We start from the raw sequence: 22,927 nt of genomic DNA on the forward strand, positions 1-22,927 counted from the left end.
AATTTTAAGAAGTTTTTTGTAAGTTCACCAGGAACTCTCCAGCACCAAATCTTTTGCTTCATCGGGAAGTAAGGCATCAAACAACAATTAAAGAAAGAGCTGGAACAAGATCAGGAAAGAAGCTTTCTTTTCAAAAATACCTGTTATTGCAGGGTAGTTTGTATATTTATCCTTCTTGCTAACTTCAAATTTTATTGCATCAGGCTGTGTACCCTTATACTAAAGTCAAACTGAGGACCTGAACAACTCACCCTGACAAACACATGGGATGCTTATTCATACCTGATTGGGTCAGACAAGAAGCAAAGGCCCCAACCAAGCTTGACTTTTTGCCAGAAGGAAAGTGCAGCAATTGCTCTCTTAAATGTAACAGGGATGGGTCGGTCACCAAGATGGAATTTACAGAAGGGTACTTTACTGGCCTGAAAGAGAAGATACAAATCACTAGTCAGCGTTTCATACTGCAGCACAGTACATCCTTATTAATGGAATGTTAATGTTTTATTGTGTTATACAAGGTACCTTGAAAAAGAGCAAGTAGTGTCATACTTCAACATAAAAAAATATTTTGGCTTTGCAGTAAATAAAATTTACAAAATACTACTTCATAAAGGAATAAATCAGCTACACAGTGTAGTAGGTATTACAGTTAAAACATTAAGTTGTAATGCCACACTCTTTAGGTTAATTTTACTGAAGCAGAAAGCTTCTGCTTACTACTACGTAAGGTGAGTAATGGGGCTTAATATCTATCTGGGTCTGAATAAAGTTGAGGTGAAACAACTGCAATCATTTCACTTTTACCTAGGATTTGTCGGGATCATTAATTTTTCAGTTTGTCATGGTGAAATATATTCAAGAAGGAGGTTATGAAACAAGAACTGATACCAGATACCACGAGATAACGTGAGCCAAGACTTGGCTGTAGCTCATACTGACAAATTTTAGTGTAGCACAGACTTTCTAGAAAATTATTTCCTATGCACAGTTGTTTAAAAATTTCAAGCAATCACTTTAGAATAGGACAGAGCTACTTTTTTCTTCTTTCCCACTTAAAATGTTTCATTCTGGTCTAGAATGCTCCAGAAAATACACCTTGAAAAAGTTTTCTTTTTATTAAGGATAAATACACTAAATTATTACAGATTCTTTATTGGCAATGTTATCTCAGATTTCCTTATTAATACATAATTTCCCTAAAACCAGCAAGATGCATTCTGCAAGGTGGATATGTACATGGAAAATAGTGTCCCAGTGCTCCCAGACAAAAAAAAAAAAAAAAAAAGATTAGCGTGATACATAGCTACTATTTAATTCCATGTATCACAGATGGCAGTAGTACCAAAGGGAACGTTAGAAGACCAGACAGGAGTAACAGACCAGTCAGATATTTCACTTCCCCAATCTTTCCGGATTAATGTGTTAGATCTCATTAATACTTTAGAGCTGGTTTTCACAGCCTGAAATCCTGACACCACCAACAGTGGGACCACGATCAATACTCAGAATTCAAAAACAATTACTTTAAGGGAACTAAATTATTAATGAAAACAAGTGTCATCAGAAATATCATCAAGAAAAACCCTTATTGTTTGAAGCCTTTTTGGAGTTGCTTTCATACCACTTATGGCTACAAACTTTTGTACCTTTGAGTACACTTTGAAGCTGAAAATGATTCTTACTATTTCATTGGCTTCAGCAGAGCTATGGCCAGAGTGCTCTTTCAAGTTAGTGACAAAATGATTTTATTTAGTTCAACTCTGGGAGCAAAAGGCCAGTAATCTGACCTCAGAAAAGCCATTTCAAGTTCACACCTCTTTGAAAGCCTCCCTGAATTCTCCTCCTGGGGCCATTCCCAGCTGTTCTGTGATGTGAGCAGAAACCTTCAGAAGCAGCATTTGCATCAATCCAGACATGACTCCGTTCTGGCAGAAGAGGAAGAAAAACAAAAAAAATAAATCAATAAGCTGTGTGGATTTCTAAGAATGCACTATTCACAGTAATGAAAAAAAAAAATTATTTTTATGAAGAAGCAGCACTGAAGCTACCTTTGGAGCCAATTCACTGATCAATTCAGTTCATATTTCAGTTTTTATCAGTTACCTCACTGTGCAGCCAAAGTATTCTCACCTTCAACAAAAATGTATGGCAGAGTGAAGAAAAGAAAGGAGGACAGCCAGACTTAATTCAGTCTATATTTACTCTGCCTGCTTGAAGAAACTATCTGAATAACTTTTCTGGATACAAAAAAATAAAGGGATCACAAGAGTATATTCCATTGAATGCACAGTGAACACCACGTCATACAAGATACTGAAGTGAATATCCAGTGGGCTAATCACAGACACATCCATAATCCTGGAAAACACTAGATGAGGACTGGTTAGGTTAACAGATGCAGAAACAGAGAATCTAGCATTGTACAAGAAATTGCAGTGCATGACTTTGGCATATAAGACCTTAGAAGAGACCTCACAGTTCTGAGTATGACTAACTCCCACAAACAGATTGAAGGTTCTCTACTACTTTTTCGAACAGAGACTTAAAATTAAAACTATTATTTTTAAAAAGAAAAAAAATTCTCCTATGTATGCTTATGCAAAATTTTTCTTCCCTGACCTTTTAACAAAAAGAATGAAAAAACATCCATTCAGAGATGTCCCTTCTGTCCAGCTCTGGGTGTCCTCAACTCAATCCTAAAACTCAGTGGATGAGTCCCAAAATGTAACCTGCACCTTGGTTACACACCTCCTCCAATTTGGCATCAGCCCATAATGCTACCAAAAGGGGCACTGCCCCTTCTCTCAGCGAAGGTTTATTTCCTGTGACATCACCAGCTTCACACAACTGAAGATGAGGCTGCACAGGACAGCCTGAGTTAATGTAGCTGCTGGACCTTATCAGAGAAAGGTCCTGGTCTTCATTCCTTGCTCAAATGACCCACCCCATGCCAGATTTAATGCTTGTGTGACCGCTCCAAAGGCTGTAGGCAGTTTCTGCAGTTAAATGGACTTGAGTCACTGAGGACCAGAACTGGAAAAGAGAGGGGCTATTTTCAAAGACAACTGATTATCTGCTTTATCATACCACAAACTAGCAACCATGGCAGAAAGTCGGGTGCTGGACTCCTGGGGGGAGCTGAGGAAGAAAGAAGGCAGTGAGAAAAAGTTTTCAGTATCCCTGAGATCGAGCTAAAAGTGCCTGGGGAACAAGGGTTTTCAGAAGTTCAGAGAAGATGTCCACAAAAAAAAAAAAAAAAAAAAAAAAAAAAAAAAAAAAAAAAAAAAAGGATAATGCAGCCTCAGGTTATTTACTGGCTGATTTCCCCTTCAGGACTGGTGCACCTGAAGTTGCATTTTTACACTGTGACAGAAGATTCATTCTACTGGCTAACAGAGGGATGCATCTATGAAGTGTGTCTGAGTTGTCTGTGCTCTTAACCTGCATGAAACTCAGTGCCTGCTGTATTTGTTTAGCATCAAGGAGATAAAAGGTGACAAGCAGCCATATGTAGCAGCAACCAGCAATAACTGGCCAGCCAGGTACTGCTGGGGGATAAAGAGCAAAATGTACAAAAAATGATGAGAGCAAAACAGTAAAGGAGGTTATTACCAATACCAGATTATTCAGTATCAGATAAAGGAAAGTTGAACACAAAAGAAAATTAAATCCTGAGTGGATGGCGATAATTTTGTAGGTGAGATGCAACAGCCATAAACACAAAGCAATGCACAAGTATACAGAAATTTAACTGCACAGGCAGAAGGATGCAAAGCTATTAGCACACACAGGAAAGAGAAAGCAAAACACCAGTTTTATCAGCCCAATGTTCAATAGCAGTCAGAAAACAAGAAGAGGGATTATCAGGAAAGGAACATTATGGAAACGTGAATGTGCTGCTATACAACTCTGGGCAGACTCCTGTCTTGAAAGCAAGATACTTCAACTAGAAAATGTGCAGAGAAAGACAAAACATATGAGAAGAGATTAAACACATTAAATACTCATGAGGCTTGCGAAAAGATGACTGAGGAAGATACACTGCTGGACACCATGACTAGCGTGGAGACAGTGAAAAGGACAGGAAGAGGGAGGAATATCCAGGCAAAGTACCACTGCAGGTTTCAAGGCCTTCCCCACACATCCGCTATTGGCAGCTGCCAGAGGGCTTCTGAAGAACATAAATCTTCCACTGGATTCAGCACAGGAACGCTTATACTATGTATGGGAATGCAGCCTATGGAGGGGGCCTTGGAGGTACTCTCTGACCACATAACAAGTCACAGATCCAGCACCAACTGCAGAAACAAACCATCCATACTTTCATCCACAATTCTTTTAAAACCTCTAATTCCCACGGAAGAAGCCATAACAGCCTGGACACTCTGAGCCTGGAACTTGTTTTCCTATTGCTGCAAGTGCAATGGAGGTTAGACTTTAAAACATAAGTGAAGGTAGCAAGTGAAAAGCAGTCTGCTCCTGTCCATATGGATGTTCCCATCACCTACCAATTCATATTATATCTATTTTATTTAACAGGACAATACTGTGGGTTACCTAAATATGGAGGTCTATATAACAAAGTGCAAAACAAGAGCTTTTTTCACTAGCCAGAAGCATTATGAGAACCAACATTACAATATATTGCTCCACAAGGTAACTTCAGACAAAAAGAAAAGGTTAAGCTAAGATTCTGCTGTCACTAGCTCACTTTCTCTTCTGCCCCAGAACAAGGTTTCTCAACTCCTCCTCTGTGCCAGGACTAGCAACCTTAAACCACAGGGAGATGATGCAGCTGAAAAACAAGCCCTGTTCAGACTAACACAGGGCCACTGTACGGACACAGAAAGGATAGCGGAACCAGGAAGCCAGGGGAGAAGATAAGACAAAACCTGTCTTACTAGTTAGGTTCAAGTCAAGTGTTACTGTGCAACTTCAAGTTATCCACATTTGAGCCAAATACCAGTTTGAACGGTGTTGCTTTGCTTAATGGAAAGCAAACGGGTAGTTCTCTGCAAACAACTGCAACGGTTTTGAAATTCAAGGAGGGCCTAAAGGAAATCTGGTTTTAACCAGCAGCAATAGCTTGATAAACTGTGGATGCCAATGATCCATTGCAAGTATCTTTGCTTCATGTTAACATTCTGCTCAGTTTCCATCTTCAGTTAAAAGCAACAAAATGCAATTTTGCTGCTTCATATTTATGTAAGTGATTACAAAAAGACTGTTTAGTTTTTTTTCCTAATTCCCTAACTCAGGATGAAAGTTGCAGCCATTTTGACTTTCAGTGCAGCTTTTGGGCCTGAATGAATGCACATTTCAAGGTGAGGAGGCAACTAAAGCATAACTAAGCAACTTACCAACTGTTTTGATTCTTATTAGAGAAAAACAAAGTCTTTTGCATGAGACAGTTGGACTGTTCTTCCTGGTTTTCCCTATATAACCCATGCTGCTAGTGAATCAAAGGGAAAAGGTTGGGTGTTTTTTTTTAATTGAGACTATCAATAGAGAAATATGTTCTCTAAAAGGCCCAATGTCCAATTTTTATTATTTGCATTAACCCCGGTGACAAAGGAAACTAAGACTGAGCTGTAACAATAGGAAGGATCCTTGTATTGTCGTTTGGCTTTGAAGCAAACAGAGTCTGTATTTCCTACTGTCTGCACACAAGATCACTTCAAGAGCTGGTAGGAAGAGGTAATTACAAAGCTGCCAGCACGAATTTACATCACGGAGAAAAAAAAAGTCTGGTGTTTTATTTTCATTGTCCTTTTCTTCTTAACAGAGAAGCACAGCAAGAATTGTTGCATTTAGCTTTGACATTAAAAAAAACAACTTCTGTGCCTGTTTACAAGGTCAGAAGATCCTCAGCTATGCTTCTCTGGTGGTTGTGAACATGCATTTTTTGGCTACATGCATCAGAATAATCCACCTTACCTAAAATAACAGATAGATGCAGCAATTCATGCAATATGCAAGTGTTTTACAATGTTCTTTCCTTTGATAGGGCATAAATAAAGAAAACAGGAACAATGCATTATTGCCTAACTCTGAGTCAGAAAGCCTGCTCTGAAACACCGTGTGCACACACACATAACCAGCCCCAAGCCACTGCAAGTGCTTCTGCAGATTATATTTCTATTGGGGGTGCAGTCCTGGAAATTCCCCAATTACACCAATAAAACAATTCCAATATACAATTACCTCACACCCAAAATAACAATCTATGAATTTCTTCATCCAACCGGACTCAAGTGTCCTGTCATTCTTAAGTCAACTTTGTGCTGTTTCACTGAGCCTAACTTAAAATTAATTTAAATACAAGCTAAGTGAGTGAAAGTGAAAAAACACAGGACAACACTTGTTCTGCAAATACACGCCAGACATGTCAATGTCAAGCTGCCAGGGTAGTTACAATTTGAATAGAATCCCACACTTTTCAGCCTAGATTTTTCAAAAACCTCCCTCAGGATCTACTGTCAATTAGAAGCTACTCAAAAGACAAGTGGATAGGAATTAAAGAGCAACACACTAGGATGAAGAAGGAATGCAGCTAAACAGACAATACCAAAATTAAGTGCTCCTTAAATAGATGTGATATAGATGCAGATTGCAGGAATAATAATTGCAAAGTTAAACTTGTGTCCTGCAAATGGAGCAGCTGTTAAATACAGTAGGATCTCTGCCAAGGTCAACAACTGCCCAAATGATCCTGTGAAACAACCTGCCAAAATAATGTTGTGAAACAAAGTCCTTGATGCTTGGAAAAAAGAAAATACCCAAACCTAACTTTGCCACTGTAACACTATTCTCGCTTAGGTCGACAATATTAGGTTCCCAGCTGGTGGGAACAGTGGCTTTGGTTGCAACTTGACAAATTGCTCTTAACATAAACCTTTAATTTTCACTGTAGGAATCATACCTGCTTTATAGCTTGTTGAAGTTTTTCCAAATTTATTTCTTTGGCTTCTTTTAGTAATGTCTTTTCATCCATCTTTAACATAGAAACTCTGTACTGGCATAGTTCCACCACAACTACATCAGGCTGCACTTCTTGTATTGTCTGAAAAAAAAGAATTTATTTACACTGCTTTAGAAAGGAATAAACAGAAATGCAGCCAATATCAATACTTTAAAGAGAAAAGCGACTTAAAAAGCACATTCCAACAATCATTTTCAATTAAAAAAACAGTGGAATAGTAAATAAGACTTCTCCAAATAGCTATGTATTGAGAAAAATATTAAGGAAGCAAACTGCCTTAGTTCCTGGATGCTGTGGGACAGGAAGATGAAGAACACATTGTGCTGGGGAGGAGAGCAGGAAAGAAACACTTAATGTTAAACTTTTCACATTCACAAAATTAATTTGACCATATTCTGTGATTATTTGCAATCTGAGTAAGAACCATGGTTGATGATTCTGGCACAAGATTTCTCCCCCTCTAGCTCCTGGATAATAAAGCCACTCTAAACTGCAGATTTCACATGAGGTACAGTATGAAACTGTTCCTACTTGCACCATTCTTGAGACTGGATCCAAGTTTGGGACAGCATGGTTTTACAGCCAAGTATTATACAGGTGACGTAAGTTTCACTAGTGAGATTTCAACTTGCAACACTGACACTGTATCGGCTTTTTTTTTTTAAGGACAAATAAAAATATTTGAGATGGGAGAGCAATGTATTGCATCAAAAATTATTACTATAACATGTCTGCCTCTCATCCCACAGTGCTATTAGCCTTTCAACAGTCAACTAGAAAAAACAGAACCTGAAGGTTACAGCACAGAACCAAGTCAGAGAGCTAGACTTTATTCTACTTAATGCTAAGTTGACAACATTATAAACATGCTGCTGAAGGGCTCACACTTAGCATTTACCTTTACTACATCCTTTTTGCTGCTGTCACTGAAGTGAGCTGTTCCAACCACATACACTTTAGAACCATCCTCAGTGTCAAGCTCAGTCACAGTGTTTGGTAAAGCAGGCTTTTTCTGTCTCTTCTTCAACTTCATCTCCAGGAGAATTTTAAATGCATCTGCATCAGCTATAAGTGTATAGAAAAACAAAAGAAAAGCTCACATGATATAAAGTGCAGGTAAGTAAAACAGAAAATAAAAATGTCACCACTAAACAGCAGAGCAGAGCTAAAAGGCCATTGATTTACCACTGTAATCTTACATTCAATTCTGAGGCTACATCATTGAGAGTGCCATCACTGGAGAGGCTGCCTCCAAGCATGGGTCTCAGTCCAGGTTTCCTACCCTGTGGACACTGGGACAGGTTGTCCACGCAGTTCAGTAAGGGAAAGAGAGAAGCTGTGTGGCAGGTGAGGTGGATAGAGAAGCAAAGAATACTTAGAAAAGGTATACACTAAATTAGGAAAAAAAAAGAGCATTTTTTAAATTCTAAAACAAAATTGTCCCCTTTTGGGATTTTTATCTATATAAAAGATAGCAACACATGTACACTGGTGTGACTGTGCTGGCAGTCAACTGCACATATTGGCACACACAGGATACCTACAGTACCAACCTTAGCCTTTTCCGTGATTAACACACCCGAGATCAGTACACAATTAAAAATTAAACCTCAAGAGGTAGTTAGGTCAGGAAACTGATCATTTTTCCCTAGTTTCAACAAACTATTTAAGATCAAAACGGTACAAGGTGAGTTTAGCCCATCTATGTCAAGCCTGCCATATGGAAAATAGGAGGATCTATCAGTTCTGTCACTTGTTGCTTGTTAAATGCCAGATAGCCTCATTAACTGAGATAGAAAAGGTTCAACTCTACATCACTGGAAAATATAGTCACTTTGAATGAGTATCTTAGAGCTGTAATGCATCTTAGAAAAAAAAGTATCAAGCAGGAAAGCAGAGTTTTGTTTCCAACCAACTCTCTTTCTCTGGCAAGCTCCTGTACAAGTTAGCAGAGGTCTCAAGTGGTCTCCAGAAGCCTGGAATAGGATCATAATCCCAGGGGAAAAAAAAAAAGGTTAGTGAACAGTTTGCAGGCAGGATGTCAAAGATGCAGATAAATTAGTCTCCTATCATACATTCATTTCATGAATCTGGTTTAACTGTGTGGTTCTGGCCCCAGATCTGTCCCACAAATACTTATAAGACTTTACGTTAAAAAAAACAAAAAACCAACAAAACCAAACCAAATCAAAAAACCCCTACCCAAATAACAAACAAACAAACAAACAACCCCCCCCAAATTAAAAGAATCCCACCCAAAACAAAAGCAACCTTTCAACATCCTTCTGAGTCAGAATTTCAGCAGCCTACAACTTCATGGTCAATGCCAAGAACATGGTGTGTTGCAATCAGTACTGTCTGAGCTAAGACAATGTTGCTGCCAAAGCAGATGGTGATGTTAAGGAGAAGGTAGGGAAAACGACTGAAAAAGGAAGAAGAGGTAGAGCTGTTGCATTTGTAGCACTCTCAGTCACGTAATAATAAAAACAACCACGGTAGATCAAACAAAATCCACCTAAGCAAATATCCTGCCTCCTAAAATGGTCAAAAGTGGATGTCTAAGGGAGAATATGATAAATGGGGACGTGTGCACATACTTGCCCCAAATACTCTCCTAGCCTAAAGATATTTATGGTTCAGATTCCCCCAGTTGAAAGCGGTTTCTACATGTTCGGTAACCCTTAAAGGATGTAACTTGTACTTATTTTTCAAGCCTTCCCCTCATATATATGCTCAGAACTGGACTGAATAATGTTTCATGTGAAGAAAGACTGCTGTAACGGTGCAGTACTAGATATTACAAATTAAGGACACAATCAAGGAAAACATTCTCAGGAACAGCAATGATTTTTATTAAACCAACTTCTATATCTGGAGAAAAAAGTAATATAAATTAATCTGCTTCTTTATGTCTGAATATATTTCCCATAGCTTTAGTCAAGGCTCTGTTTGCTCCCATGAAAGCTGAGATGCCTGGGGATTATTCAGCAACTTCAGCATTATAGTAATTTTGCTGTTACTAATTTGCCCTAAGGTGGTTCAGAGCCTATTATTTGCCAAAAAGCACAATCTGAATGTTCCTATTGTTATAAATGAGCACTGTATACATTAATATCACAACAGTATATCAATATACATACAGCAAATCCTAAGAAGCCTTTGTTTTCTCCTCCAGAGAAAGAAATGCCTGCCATTATTTGATCCTTACCAAATGACAGGGAAGGATTGATACACTTCCTTGGCTTCACAGGACAGTTTTGGTTGGAATACTTCTGTTCTTACATCCTGCAGGCTTGGCCTTCATATCAAAACATTATCATGCTAGCATGGGCAACACATTCCATTTGGGACAACTGATCAACATTGAATCACTAGATGCCAGACTGCTGAAGCAAACCATACTTATGCATCAGTGGCTTAGTAAGCAATGACTGAGCTCAAAACAGTATCTGAGTGTATGTATTAAATCTTAAAATATTTACTTTCTTTTTAAAGTACGGGATCAGCAAACTGACAATCGACATGTCATTACTCTTTCTAAGTTTGATTTACACAACTGGGCCTTGAAACAAATCATGAACAGATTAAGTCAGATGTGACCTTATTCACACCTCCCTTTGTGCTAACAGCCACATCCATATTAGGTAAGGAAAAGTTAAGGACATTTAGTTTAATACACTTCCAATGTGATACACCCTCCCCAGTCAAACCAGAAACATACAGATATTCTGCGATACACTGGACGTTTCCTTTGGGCCATCTTCTGGTGCATCAGAGGAGGACATTGGATCTGCAGCAGCCTGTATGAAACAAATTCAAAAGGAGGCTGGGAATTATAATGAAATGTTTTAATACATCTTTCCCTTTGTGAGCTTGCTCAATTTGAACCTACATATAATATTCAAGCAAGTAAATAATTTAAGCAGTGTCACAAGTCAAAACATCTGTGGTTTTACAACTAATTTTCCCAGTTGCATAAGTATGAGAAAGAACATATTAAAAACTACTTCATGCCTATTTTACAAGATAGTATTTATACCTGATGTGGAGCTTTAAAATAAATTGGATTCTAGATAAAAAGAACAAATATATCTCTAACACTACTATAGCATTTTCTGTGTTGGAAACTAAAATGTGCACTGATTATTTTAATACCATTTAACTCAATTACCAGTCAGCATTAGTCTGTCAGGAGTCTGAAAGTTAATCAGCACTCGCAAGACTAAACACATCCATTCTAGAAGAGTCAGGCCAAGTATTTTATTTGTTGGAATAAGTGTAAGGCAATTACACAAAATGCACACCCAACCTTATAAAGTTATGTGCATGATGACTTTATAGATATATATATTTGAAATCAAAATCAAAAAGAAACACGGCATCTGCATAGTTTTGTCCTCTAAAGGATCAGAAGGTAACTGAAAACATTCCCTAAGACTGACTCTTACGTATTATCACTAGAAGTACATGATGCGGGTCTTTGGCTAACAAAAACCTTTTTTATTTTTAATTAACAGGCAAGTTTTAAAACCCATACATAGAATCCAATCAATCCCAGTCATTCAGCCAGTGTCATCCAAGCCAGAGAGGCAGAGTTAGTGCAGAAAAGAGACTTCGGAATAAGGGAAAGCTAAACCATAAATTATCTTTAGGCACCTACATTAATTCAAAGTTTAATCAAAATTATTATTGGGAGAATTTGGAATTCCCGAACAACATTGAGTCAAAAAGTTAGAGACTGGATGTGAATCCATCATCATTCAAGTACTTTCCAAGTGAAAGGCAGTATTAATGAGTCAGCAAGCAGGCAGCCAAGCTCTCCTGAAGGATGCCAGCCTTTTAGCTAAAATGACTGCTTTATTTACTTTGTACTTAACTTGATAAGATTTAAAGCAAGACTGTACAAAGCACATCCAATTGTTAAGAGCTTTCAACAAGAGTAATTATTTTCTTCTTGCACTCCATTATGCCAAACAGGAATTTTCAGAAAATAAAACCTGGGTGTCTTACCGTGGCCCCACTGAATGCAAGAAAAAATTTATGATACATTTCATGGAGCAAACTCAAAAAGTAGAACAGTTTTACAGTGCAAAGTCTAAAATACTCACAGCAACAGATCATCCTTTCATTACAAAGCAAAAGTCTGTTCATTGACAACTGCAAACTGCAATTACACTGCAAATTGCAATTACATTCACAAATCTAATTTAACACCAGCTCAGCTTTTGATCACAACATATGGCTTGACTCTATTGCTTGCATACGTTAACTCTAGTCACAGAAATATTTTGGAAAAATTTATCCATCTGTAACATATGGAATTAATTCTGTCACTTATGCTGGCTTTGTCATCATAGGATCACAACACCGCAGAGAGAAAAGCACTAAGCCACCACATGAGGAGTCTGTTGTTCTTTTTTTAAATTAATTAACAGGACAAAAGAACTGACATTCTTATATCTCATAAGATAAAAATTTCTTGAACTTTCCCTATTATATCAGAAAAAAGTTTTGAGATGTATGGATATGAAAGGAGAAGAGAAGGAACAGGAAGGGTAGAAAAAGCACGTCACTTTAATGTGGCAAGGAACTTAAGCCATGTACAGTGAGATGATTTGTATCTAATCAATTTCTTTAATTTACTCACAAAACATTTTTTCCTCCTAAACATTTAATCTCATAGGTTAGGCTATTTTCTGCAATTCTTCACTTGCAAGTAGATTAATACAAAATACTCTATTTAGCTTTTGCAATTGGAGGGAAAAGAAATGTGGCAAAAAATAGCACTCAGCTCCCCATCTCCCTGTTTTAAAAGGGGTCTCACGCTGGTCTTTTCAACCCTACAACTCTGCAGAACTTCCCCAAGGATGAGTGGAAGAACCTGGCTGATTCAGTCTTGACCTTCCCCGCAATTATATTGAGAAACAAACTTGTCTCCAAGCCCTACCTCAGGCTGTTGCTCCTCTTGCATCCCTGCAGCGGAGGCTTATTTTCACCAACCACACAAGAACTGCAAGAAGTAAAAGTAATGAGAGAGAATTAAAAATTAATGGCATCACCCAGAATACTTGCTTAAAAACTGTAAAGGGGAAGAAAAAAGTAAATGTGTCTCTACAGTTTCAAATAAAAGTTGAAGTAATAAAAGTGGCAAACAGAAGATGCACAAACATCACTTATTCAACTCTCCTGCTGTTAAAATAACCACATCAAACAACAAAAACAAACCAACAGCAATCCCCCCCCATCAGTAGGGTAGAACTAGCCTGTTTCAGTATGGTTCTTGAGGTGGCTATAAATCCAGAGCACAGTCCTGTTCTCACACACACTGAGAGTATCTTAATAAACACAGGTGGATTTCATGGGAACTTGGAATTTGCTTTTTTTACTGTCTTAAAAATGCCTTTTTCCTCCAGATCAGTTCATAAGTGGTTGTCATGGTTGTCAAAAGGGTTTTTGCAATAGCAAAATAGTTCTGTCTTATCCAAATAAACTACACCAAGACAGTTTTTATGCAAATTGTAGGAATCATCTGTATTTCTAGGACTTCACCACTACACAGAATAGGAGAGCAGCCACAATCTTAATATTCAACTAGAGCCACACACATTGTTATTTGATCAGCATCATGTGATCACATATATTTACAAATATGCCAGGGTCAGAACATCAGTAAAATTGTGTCTGTGTGAAAAACCCAGGAAATTTGGTTTTCAAACCCTTAATGAATGGTTTCCATGTCTTAGTTTAACAATATGGATGAAAGAAGGAACCTTAAAAGTCCAGAGTTTTTCCTGAAGCTAGAGAGTGCTATGTTCTGACTTGGGTGGTACTCTAAGGGGATTGCACAAGACACTGAATGCATGACTAGCACTCATTCTGCTTATTCTCACTTCTATCCCACTAAAATTGAAGCACTCAAAGAAAGTGCTGCTTCTTTATTACAACATTTTGGGTTATCTTCCTTTGACTTTTTTCACAGTATATGTGAACAGTGTTTTATTTCATTAGGCTGGAGAGCAGTCCTGACCAATTTAGTCATACAACACATTTGCTCTAAAGAGTGGAGGGACAAGTTTGGCTCCTGCCCTGTGCTCAGGTGATGTTGGAGGAAAGATGGGTGGCTGGCTATCTGTATATGACAGTGTATTTCAGCACACAAATGTGATGGGAAGCCTCCCCCTTTCCCAAATACAACAGTTTCCTGCAGTCAGATTAGTGCTCTGCATCCTGGTTTCTGGCCTTTACTTTCAAGTCAGCTGTTCTGCTTTCTAGCTTTACTTAAAATAAGTTTCTTTAAAAGAGCATTTGCCTGGGCAGTGTGAAGCTGTGAATGCAATTCCAACCACTGGCACACCTCCCTCCATGTGCTCGCGGAGGGATTTCAGCAATTCCTGCCTTCGCACTGCCCACTGCTAGCTGTCAGCTGGCAAACTGGAGATCACAGCTGCAGGCTGGGCAAGAAAAAAGTGGAGCGGCCAAGATCCTGGCTTCTGCATGGTTCCTGGAGCAAAAGCCCCATGAAACCCAACAGAGACCCACACCTCAAGCAGGCAACAGCTACAGACACAGCTCCCAAGCTGCGAGGCAAATACTTCATTAAAATAAAAATACAAACTGCAAGCAGTGCCAAGAGGTTCAGTAAAACAAACTATTCAAAGAAATGAGAGAAGTCTGCACAGGCAACATAAGCACTCCACTGGTTTTGCATAATTTTGCATAATTTAATTTTCAAACCAGGACCATGCCTTGCCATCTTCCAAGGAGTTAGGTCAAGGAAACTTGGATGTCAGAGTAAGCTGAAAGGGCAGGTGAAACTGAGCTGCTCTTCTGTTTCAGTGTTTCCACAATTTACATGGGGTGTAGACAAATCTAAAGAAGCACAGCAGAAGGAAACCCCTGCCAGGAGACCTGCAACCTGAATGGGACACACCAACCCACTGGCTCCTCCCTCCACACAGTCTGGTGGCTTTGTGAGTTTAAGTGAGCCCAGAGCCTGTTTTTTATCCTGTCCCGTCTCTGATAGACTGGTTTAACTACTTGTTGACTTAGGCACTAAACTAGACTGAAGAGCAGATTCAGATTAAAGAACAACCTTCCTTCTCCCCCTCCTATGCTACCAAGGCATTTTAAGCTCAGATAACCAAACAGCTGTAGGAACAACTGCAACAGCAAAACTGGAGGGACAGCATGAAGCAGAGATGCTGAAACCAAATGCCCTCTGAGAACATACTTGTCCAACTACATCATCACCCAGGGTATACCAATACTCTGATGCTCAGCTCTGGACTTGGTTCTCAACTGGTTTATGTGCAAAATACCACAGTGTTTTTCTGCCAGTGAATCAGCTGGCCTTAAGCACAACCTAAAGTTCTAAGCTTGGTTAAGGCCTTCTGGTGTTTGAAAACTTGTCTCTTATCTACAGAGTGCTCTTAAAAATAATAAACTGCAAGTTTTGGTTAAAGAACAGACTTCTATACAGAAGCACTGAGTGGTATTTTTTACCACCAAGTGACATTTTAGAAAACCTCATCCCATTCTCACCACCGACTAAATTATATATCTGATACTGGCAGGGGGGAGGCAGGGAGAAAAAAGTGAGGTATCTTTGAAGTTTACTCATGCTAACTAGCACCACTTTTCAACTGACCTGTACAACCTTTGGAAGAAGCAAAGCTGTTTGTTCACTGTGGTTCCCAGCTCCAGCCTTGCAGAGAACCCATGGCACAATACCTTGAAGGCCAGATGAGAGACTGGGCAGCCACAATAACAGGCAAGTCTGCCACTGTTTTCTTCTAGGACAAGCTCAAGAAGTGGGCCCATAGGAATCTCATAAGGTTTAACAAAACCAAGCGAAAGGTGCTACACCTGGGTCGGGACAACCCCTGGCATCAATACAAGCTGGGGGATGAAGGGATTGACAGCAGCCCTGCTGAGAAGGACTTGGGGGTGCTGGTGGATGAGAGCCTGGACATGACCCAACAATGTGAACTCACAGCCCAGAAAGACAATTGTGTCCTGGGCTGCATCCAAAGCAGTGTGGGCAGCAGGTCAAGGGATGGGATTCTGCCCCTCTGCTCTGCTCTGGTGAGACCCCACCTGGAGTGATGCATCCAGCTCTAGAGTCCGCAGCACAGGAAGGACATTGACCTGTCAGAGCAAGTCCAGAAGAGGTCACCAAGATGATTAAGAGGGAGAGAGCATCTCTCCTACAAGGAAAGGCTAAGAGAATTGGATTTGTTCATTCTGGAAAAGATTTTGGAGTGACAGGACAAAGGGGAATGGGAATGGCTTCAAACTTAAAGAGATTAGGTTTAAATTAGATACTAGGAAAAAAATTCTTTACTGTGAGGGTGGTGAGGCTCTGGAACAGGTTGCCCAAAGAGGTTGTGGATGGCCCATCCCTGGAAATGTTCAAGGCCAGGCTGGATGGAGGTCTGAGCAACCTGGTCCAGTGACAGGTGTCCCTGTCCACAGCAGGGAGGTTGGAACTAGATGACCTTTAAGATTCCTTCCAACCCAGGACATTCTGTGGTCTTGTTTTCAGGTGCTCAGATCTGCTCAAGTTCCACTGGAGGTGAAATTTTCCATGCAGAAGACCTGTTTCTGCATTCACCAGAGTACAGACAAGTCTGGCTACTCAGCTAGCCAGCATCCTCCTCAGCAGCACTGGCAAAAGTCCGTTCCCCCATATTTGGGGTATTAGTCAAATACCTTGGACTCCAGGCCGACCCAGCTCATCCACACTGAAAAGACACTATCCCTGTACATCCATGTATTCATAGAAGATTTCTGTATGCCTTGATACTTGAAATATAATCTTGAAACCTCTGAGAGAAGACTGAACATACCTTGCTGTTACACAGATAACAAACTGAAGCACACGAATCTGTAAGCACTTCCTTCCACCATGTCCAACAGCAAGAAAAGGTGCTGATTCAGATCAAATCCTGGCAAACATCTGAACAACTTAAATCCATGCCTTTCCAAATTTCTTAGAGCTTGACTTCTCAACCTGTTTTCTTCTTTTTTCCAAAAGTTTAACTTCCTAAAGAAATGATGAAGGTAACAAGGCACTTATTTGTCTGTGCTTGCTAACCCATAGGTGAATTTTAAACAGACTTGGCAGGGAAGGAAGGGTCTCACAGTCATTTAGAGATGCAATGCTCAGCACTGCTCCTCCAGGAAAAAGAGATGACTGAGGATTACAGAGGGTGATGGATGTGAAAAAGACGCGGTCTCTTAAGACACCTAGGCAACCAAAGAGGAATTTTTGAGACCACCAAAAGAACTGCAAGCCTAGAATTTAGCCATTACTCATCTCTACTGACAGGCACCTATTTCCTGTCAAGGTCTTCTTGTCCTGACAGCACACACAAGACAGCCATTCCACATTGGCAAAAGCACTGCTGAAGAGGAGCTGTATTTTTCCCATGCAGATGGGCCTTATTCTCTTCCCCCCAAAAGAACAAGTTTGACATCTTCTAGCAATGTTTATCCTGCAGAGGCTGATCAAGTAGAGTGAGAAAGACCTCCCCGCCATGTTTATGTCACATCAGCCCTCCAGCTTTCCTAATATAAAACAGCTTCAGCAGCACTTCCTCTTTGCGTGAAATATGCTCATGAACTACTGGCTCATTTTTCATACTTGGTAGTCTTAGCTAACCAGAGTGTTTCAGTTCTAGCTGCATATTTAGGTATCTGAAACTCTCTTAGCTTGCAGTCTCAAGAACACAAGAGGTACACACTCACAAATCAGGGGTTCTAGCAAGGCAAGTAAAAGAACAAATGCTCTTTCCCGTTTCATTTCAATGATGTAGTTCAGTGAGAAAATTCAAGCACAACACAGGGAATGGACAGGCAATTCATTGAGGTATCCTACAGTAGGACAGCATTTCTTCTTTTATTGTGTTATTTAAATTTGCTTTCTTCAGACAGTGATTCAACTGAATCGATAAAAAAGTTCTCAAAAAGCTCTCATGCTTCAACCTATAAAACAACCTAGTCAGCTACTCTTTAAAAAGAAGATTTTTATTGAATGTTTTCCTCCTGCTGAACTATAAAGAAATTCAGAAGCAGCATTTGCTTTCCTCAACATGTTGACGCTGCAAGAGGGAAATAAAGTTCTCTGTCATCTTATAATTGCTCTGTACTTCCTATGAGCTACATACATATCAGAATAGCTGGAAAAGAAACTAGGAGCCACCTAACTACCACAACTTGTTTCACCCTTTATTGAAAGGGACAGGCAACAATTTTTATGTTTGATCCCCCGACAAACAAATCTAAATGCAGCTATTAATGCTTTTAATAGTTACAATATTCACGAGCATTGCAGAAGGTAACTACATGTCTTGGTACTCAAAGTATTAATCCTCTAGCCTCTGAGATCAGATTATATGTACTTCCCTGTTTTACAAATGAGGAACTGAGGTGTATGAATGCTTAAATGCGTCTACAAGCGTCTAAGTTTTACTTGGCTCCCTGCCAAGTCCCAGACCCAACACCGAAATACCCCCAGCTCAGTGCTAAGGAAAAAAACTATGAAAAATCCAAACTGGCCAAACTTATATGAAAATAAATGTATTTATGACATATACAGCTATGTACAGTTGAAATACCATGCACAACTCCAAGGGAAAAGGGAAAGGGAAGGGGGAAGGAAAAAAAAGGAACAAAATCAAAATAAAATATACATGATCAATAGCCCAAGATCTAGCAACTAAAAGAATTAGCAAAAGAATATCTTACTACTCTCCTTGGGACAACAGAAAGTCACGCTGGAACGACCGCCGGCAACCTCCGTCTCCCAAGGTCGGCAAGGCCTTACCAGGCCTCACTCCCCAACACGACAGACTCAACAGCAGGGAGTCCACACCTCCAAAGCCATCGGAAGGAAAGAGAGTGAAGACCTCTCCTCCTTTCTTCTTATACTCCTGGCTTACGTAAAAATCGTAGGGAATAACGGGTAATCTGGGAACTTCCTTGGTTACAAACTGGTCACCAAGGAAGGCCTAAACTACTACAACAAGTCTGACCTCTGGTAGCTAAACAAGCAGTTAGAAGGCTGCTGGAACTTTCAAAGCATTTCAATCTGAATTTTCCTTTGTTATTACTCATTGGTCCTTCTTCTAAGATCCCCACACACCCTGCAGGATAGCACTTCCTCATAGAACACATCAACACCACTCATCCTTGTTCCTCTAAAGTTGCTGTGGGAAAGGTGAGAGGTAGGCTAAGGACAGAATTTTGGAGCAAGCTGTTGAACAATTAAGTGGGAGTTTTCCACAGAGAATACAGCACACCTCACACAACTCATGCTACAACTGAGATAAAACTGACCTGAGCTGGACATATGCCACTGGCTCACACAAAAGACTACGTCACAAACAGACCCGTGTGCCAGCCTTCTAACACCAGTATCCCTGGCCAGAACACAGCTCCCATCAGCTCGGCATGAGATGCAGCAATAAAAATGTACGAGCATTAAGTGTGCTGTGTTTCATCCTCTAAACCTGCAGTTTCACTAGCAATGGATATTTAATTTAGCCTGGTATATATTGGTATAGCCTGCACACTTCAGATTCTTATTATGCACTGCATAAGCATAAGCACATCTCATTTGAATGCTGCTACCCTTTAAAAGGACCACTTACTTTATGTAAACAGAAGAGGCATATTCAGAAGATACAGACCCAACTTTTCTCTCACTGCCAAACTGTTGCAGTCATTAATTACTTGCTGTCTGGAATGCCTAACAAAGCACCTTCCATTTTTAACATTTAACGTAGTAGGAGGCAAAACCAAATTAAAAGATAGCCACTTAGGTCTCAGCACCATCCTCTGCAACGGAAGGAGAGGATTTAAGATTGATGAGGCGTTTTCCATACTTACGCAGGGAAGTCTTAGAAATGTTTACAAACAATCATCTGCTCCAAATGGTGTCTTCTCTGTTGATAGACTGCTCAAACCCAGAAGGATGAATCAGCTGAAACCTGACTGCCAATTAATGCAACAGCCACAAATTCAGAAATTGGAACGCATTTCAAAACTATCACTAAGGTGACCTACTCCACATATTGCACGTTATCTCTTTGACACAACCCACGCCTTTGAAACTCAACTGAGCAACTGGTTCTGTAATCACAGATGGTTGTAGAGCATGGCTCTGGTTTCTCATGACTCAGAAGTTCACAAATTTCAAAAGAGAATTTTACCCTCTGAGCATCAATGTTCCTGCAAAATGAACTGTGTAGATATATGCACCCTAAACTCAGGTACCTGCACACTGGAGTCGACATCCATTTGCATGCTTCAGAAGCTAAAATATAAAAGTCACAGACAACTACACTAGTTTTGTTTGAAAGGAGGTGTTGGAACATGAGAATATCTGTCCTGGGACACTGAATGCCAAAAAACACGTTTACCAGTGAAAGACAAGAAGGCATTCTCGTATGTTTTGGGGTTTTAGAAGTTATTGCTATTACATTGACTACGGTTACTAGATGAAATGAGTAAGTATGAGGTGAATCAGGATGCTAATGCACAGCAGAATTGAGAATAAACATTTGCCCAAATCCTTCCTGTTTTAAGAGTTTGTAAAGAGATTGCTAAATTTAGAAACGTGGGACACAAAGACCACAATGACTGGCCCAAGTCTGGACCCAACTCAGAAACTGACAGTTTTAGAACATCAATCCAAATCACTTTCCTATTGTATTCCAATATGAATCATATGATTTCAGGGAAGATCTGGAACCAAAATAATTTTATTAGACTTTGCTGTGATCAGCAGACTGGACTAAGATATCAGTATGTCTCCTCCCTCCAGGCCATTTAAAGCTATGAACCAAGTGATACTTCTGATTCTGGGAAACCCTCTGCAAAACACTCTCATGCAGAACAAAAGGAAAAGAGCACAGCTGCTGCATGTGTAGTTTCTATGGAGTTCTACAAAAAGCAGGTTTTCCACTGTACTCACTACCTACAAGCAGCAAGCAAAGGAGAAGGGTGAAGAAGTTCTGCCATGGACAACTAAGTATTGGTTTGGAAGATACTGGACTGTGCTCCACAAAACTTGGAGAAGGTGTCTTAAATTCCACATACACACTGATATTTCACATGTCAATGGCTGTCTGTTGAGATATGCAAAAGCTGGGTCTCAAGAGTACTGGCAGACACTCATTTTTCTTACAAACACTTTTAAATGCAATCCTTATGAAGGTAAAATTGGGATTCTGTAGGACAAAATACTTTTGCCCAATTGCCAAGCACAATATTTTATCCGTAGTATTCTTTTGCCTGCCCCTTCCATTCTAGTCACCAAACAATAGCTGGGAACAAGCTGATCTACTCTCAAAATCATTAGGTGATCACAAAGCTGAAAACAGTTACATGACATGGGCCCAAGTGCTGGCAACAAGCAAAGACACACAGCTCTACCGTGGCAGGGAACTGAAGAAAGAGGGTCAGGTTTCAAGACAGACCTAAGAGAGACAAAACTCCAGGAAAGCAAATTCCAGCCTGTAGACACAGGAGCCCCAGGATAGTGCTAATCCCTCAGTGCTACAGACACACTCACACTAACCAGGAAACCTGTCTTGCTTCAAAGTCCATCCAGCTGCTGCATCACACATTTAACACATAAAGCACCCTGTACCTGACAATTTCAGTGTTTTAAAAAAAATAAAATCTTCTCTCAAAAGATTATCTCTATTTCCATGATTATCTGCTGCCGTCCAAAGAAATGAGAAAATCCCCCAGCAACTCCTGACAGGGGTTCCTCATTCACAGGTCTTCTTTGTGGCCTACACTGCAACTAGAGCTGTATTCTTGTCCTTCTGAAGGACAGCTCCCAGCTGTGCAACACACCAGACATGCGCCCTAGTGAGACAAGATCTGTATCTCCAGATGCACCACGCAGGTGACTGAAGATTTTCTTCAACTTCATCAGCAGTTCAGCTGTGGTGCAGGTTCTTGCTCCTTCTCACAAGTATGCACACCCTTCCTGCACAGAGACACAGACCTCTCAACACACATTCATCAGGTTGCACTGTCTATACAAGGTTATTTTGCAGACAGCCTCTAGGGCTTAGCCACTTGAAAACATGAACTAGAGCTCCAGTGTAGTCTCTCCTGCAGCCTGATATGCGGTGTCATCAGGACACTTAAATTCTTGCATGTGGATGTGCTAAGTATCGGCAACCCTCAGTGATTTCGATCAAAACTGCTGAGCAGGTCAACTGAAGACAGAAGGACAAAACAGCTCCTCTACTTTTTTTGAATTAGAAAAAGAAGTGTAAAGGAAGACAACTTGTCTCTGAGTGCGTGCATATTTTTGTACAAATCTATAAACTGTGTAAATTATGGTTAATATTTAAGTTATATGCCTCGAGTCCTTTTTTGGGAAGGAAGATAAATATTCACTGCAAAAGTTTTAAGTTCAAATACAGAATGACAGTATTAACTAATATCATAACATCTCAAATTTGAGTGGCCCTTCACAAAAACCTTCAATAATTGCTTCTGAGTTCAGAAACAATTCACATAGGTATTTGCAAATAGCTTTCCAATCTACTAACAACCCTCATCAAGAAAATATATTGGTGAGATTTTGTACTAAATAATTTATGACAGACAACCAGTACTGCTAACCAGTGTGGACTTTCCCTGACAGAAGAAGGAGAGCTGCAGAATCCTTCTTTCCTACTGGCACTGGCTGGCAAAGCTCATGCTGTGATATCACTTCAGACAGACACAGTTATGCACCACTCCCATTAAATCTGGAGCACACATATCTCTGGCCTGCTCTCATTTCAACATTTTCAAAGGCTGTCCCAAATCTTTTTCTTCACTTTTTCTGAATAGCAAATAAGGAAAAAGAAGATGCTTTCCAAAAAGTATTATTTTAAAAAAAGCACTGGTATGAATCTCCAACAAGTACATGCC

The 22,927-nt window shown here is 39.8% G+C and overlaps 1 protein-coding gene across 5 annotated transcripts in view; it reads right to left on the reverse strand.

Annotated features, from left to right (window-relative positions):
* The window catches only part of TRABD (TraB domain containing), a 32,780-nt gene that overhangs the window by 8,144 nt on the left and 1,709 nt on the right, over positions 1 to 22,927 (reverse strand). For 3 of the 5 annotated variants that reach the window (XR_010430883.1, XM_064656195.1, XM_064656196.1), the window contains exons 2-7: positions 12,930 to 12,992; positions 10,704 to 10,782; positions 7,881 to 8,047; positions 6,923 to 7,063; positions 1,815 to 1,925; positions 283 to 422 (exon numbers count right to left, since the gene is read on the reverse strand). Coding sequence is in view for 4 of the 5 variants with exons in the window: in XM_064656195.1 (XP_064512265.1) it covers positions 283 to 422; positions 1,815 to 1,925; positions 6,923 to 7,063; positions 7,881 to 8,047; positions 10,704 to 10,782; positions 12,930 to 12,953 (662 nt within the window). In the remaining variant the exon portion in view is untranslated. Of the gene's footprint in view, positions 1 to 282; positions 423 to 1,814; positions 1,926 to 6,922; positions 7,064 to 7,880; positions 8,048 to 8,181; positions 10,783 to 12,929; positions 12,993 to 22,927 lie in introns of those variants that run through there. The other 2 variants (XM_064656199.1, XM_064656198.1) reach the window with 2 other exon arrangements.

Source organism: Pseudopipra pipra, chromosome 5 (assembly GCF_036250125.1).
Source record: "Pseudopipra pipra isolate bDixPip1 chromosome 5, bDixPip1.hap1, whole genome shotgun sequence".
Taxonomy (NCBI): domain Eukaryota; kingdom Metazoa; phylum Chordata; class Aves; order Passeriformes; family Pipridae; genus Pseudopipra; species Pseudopipra pipra.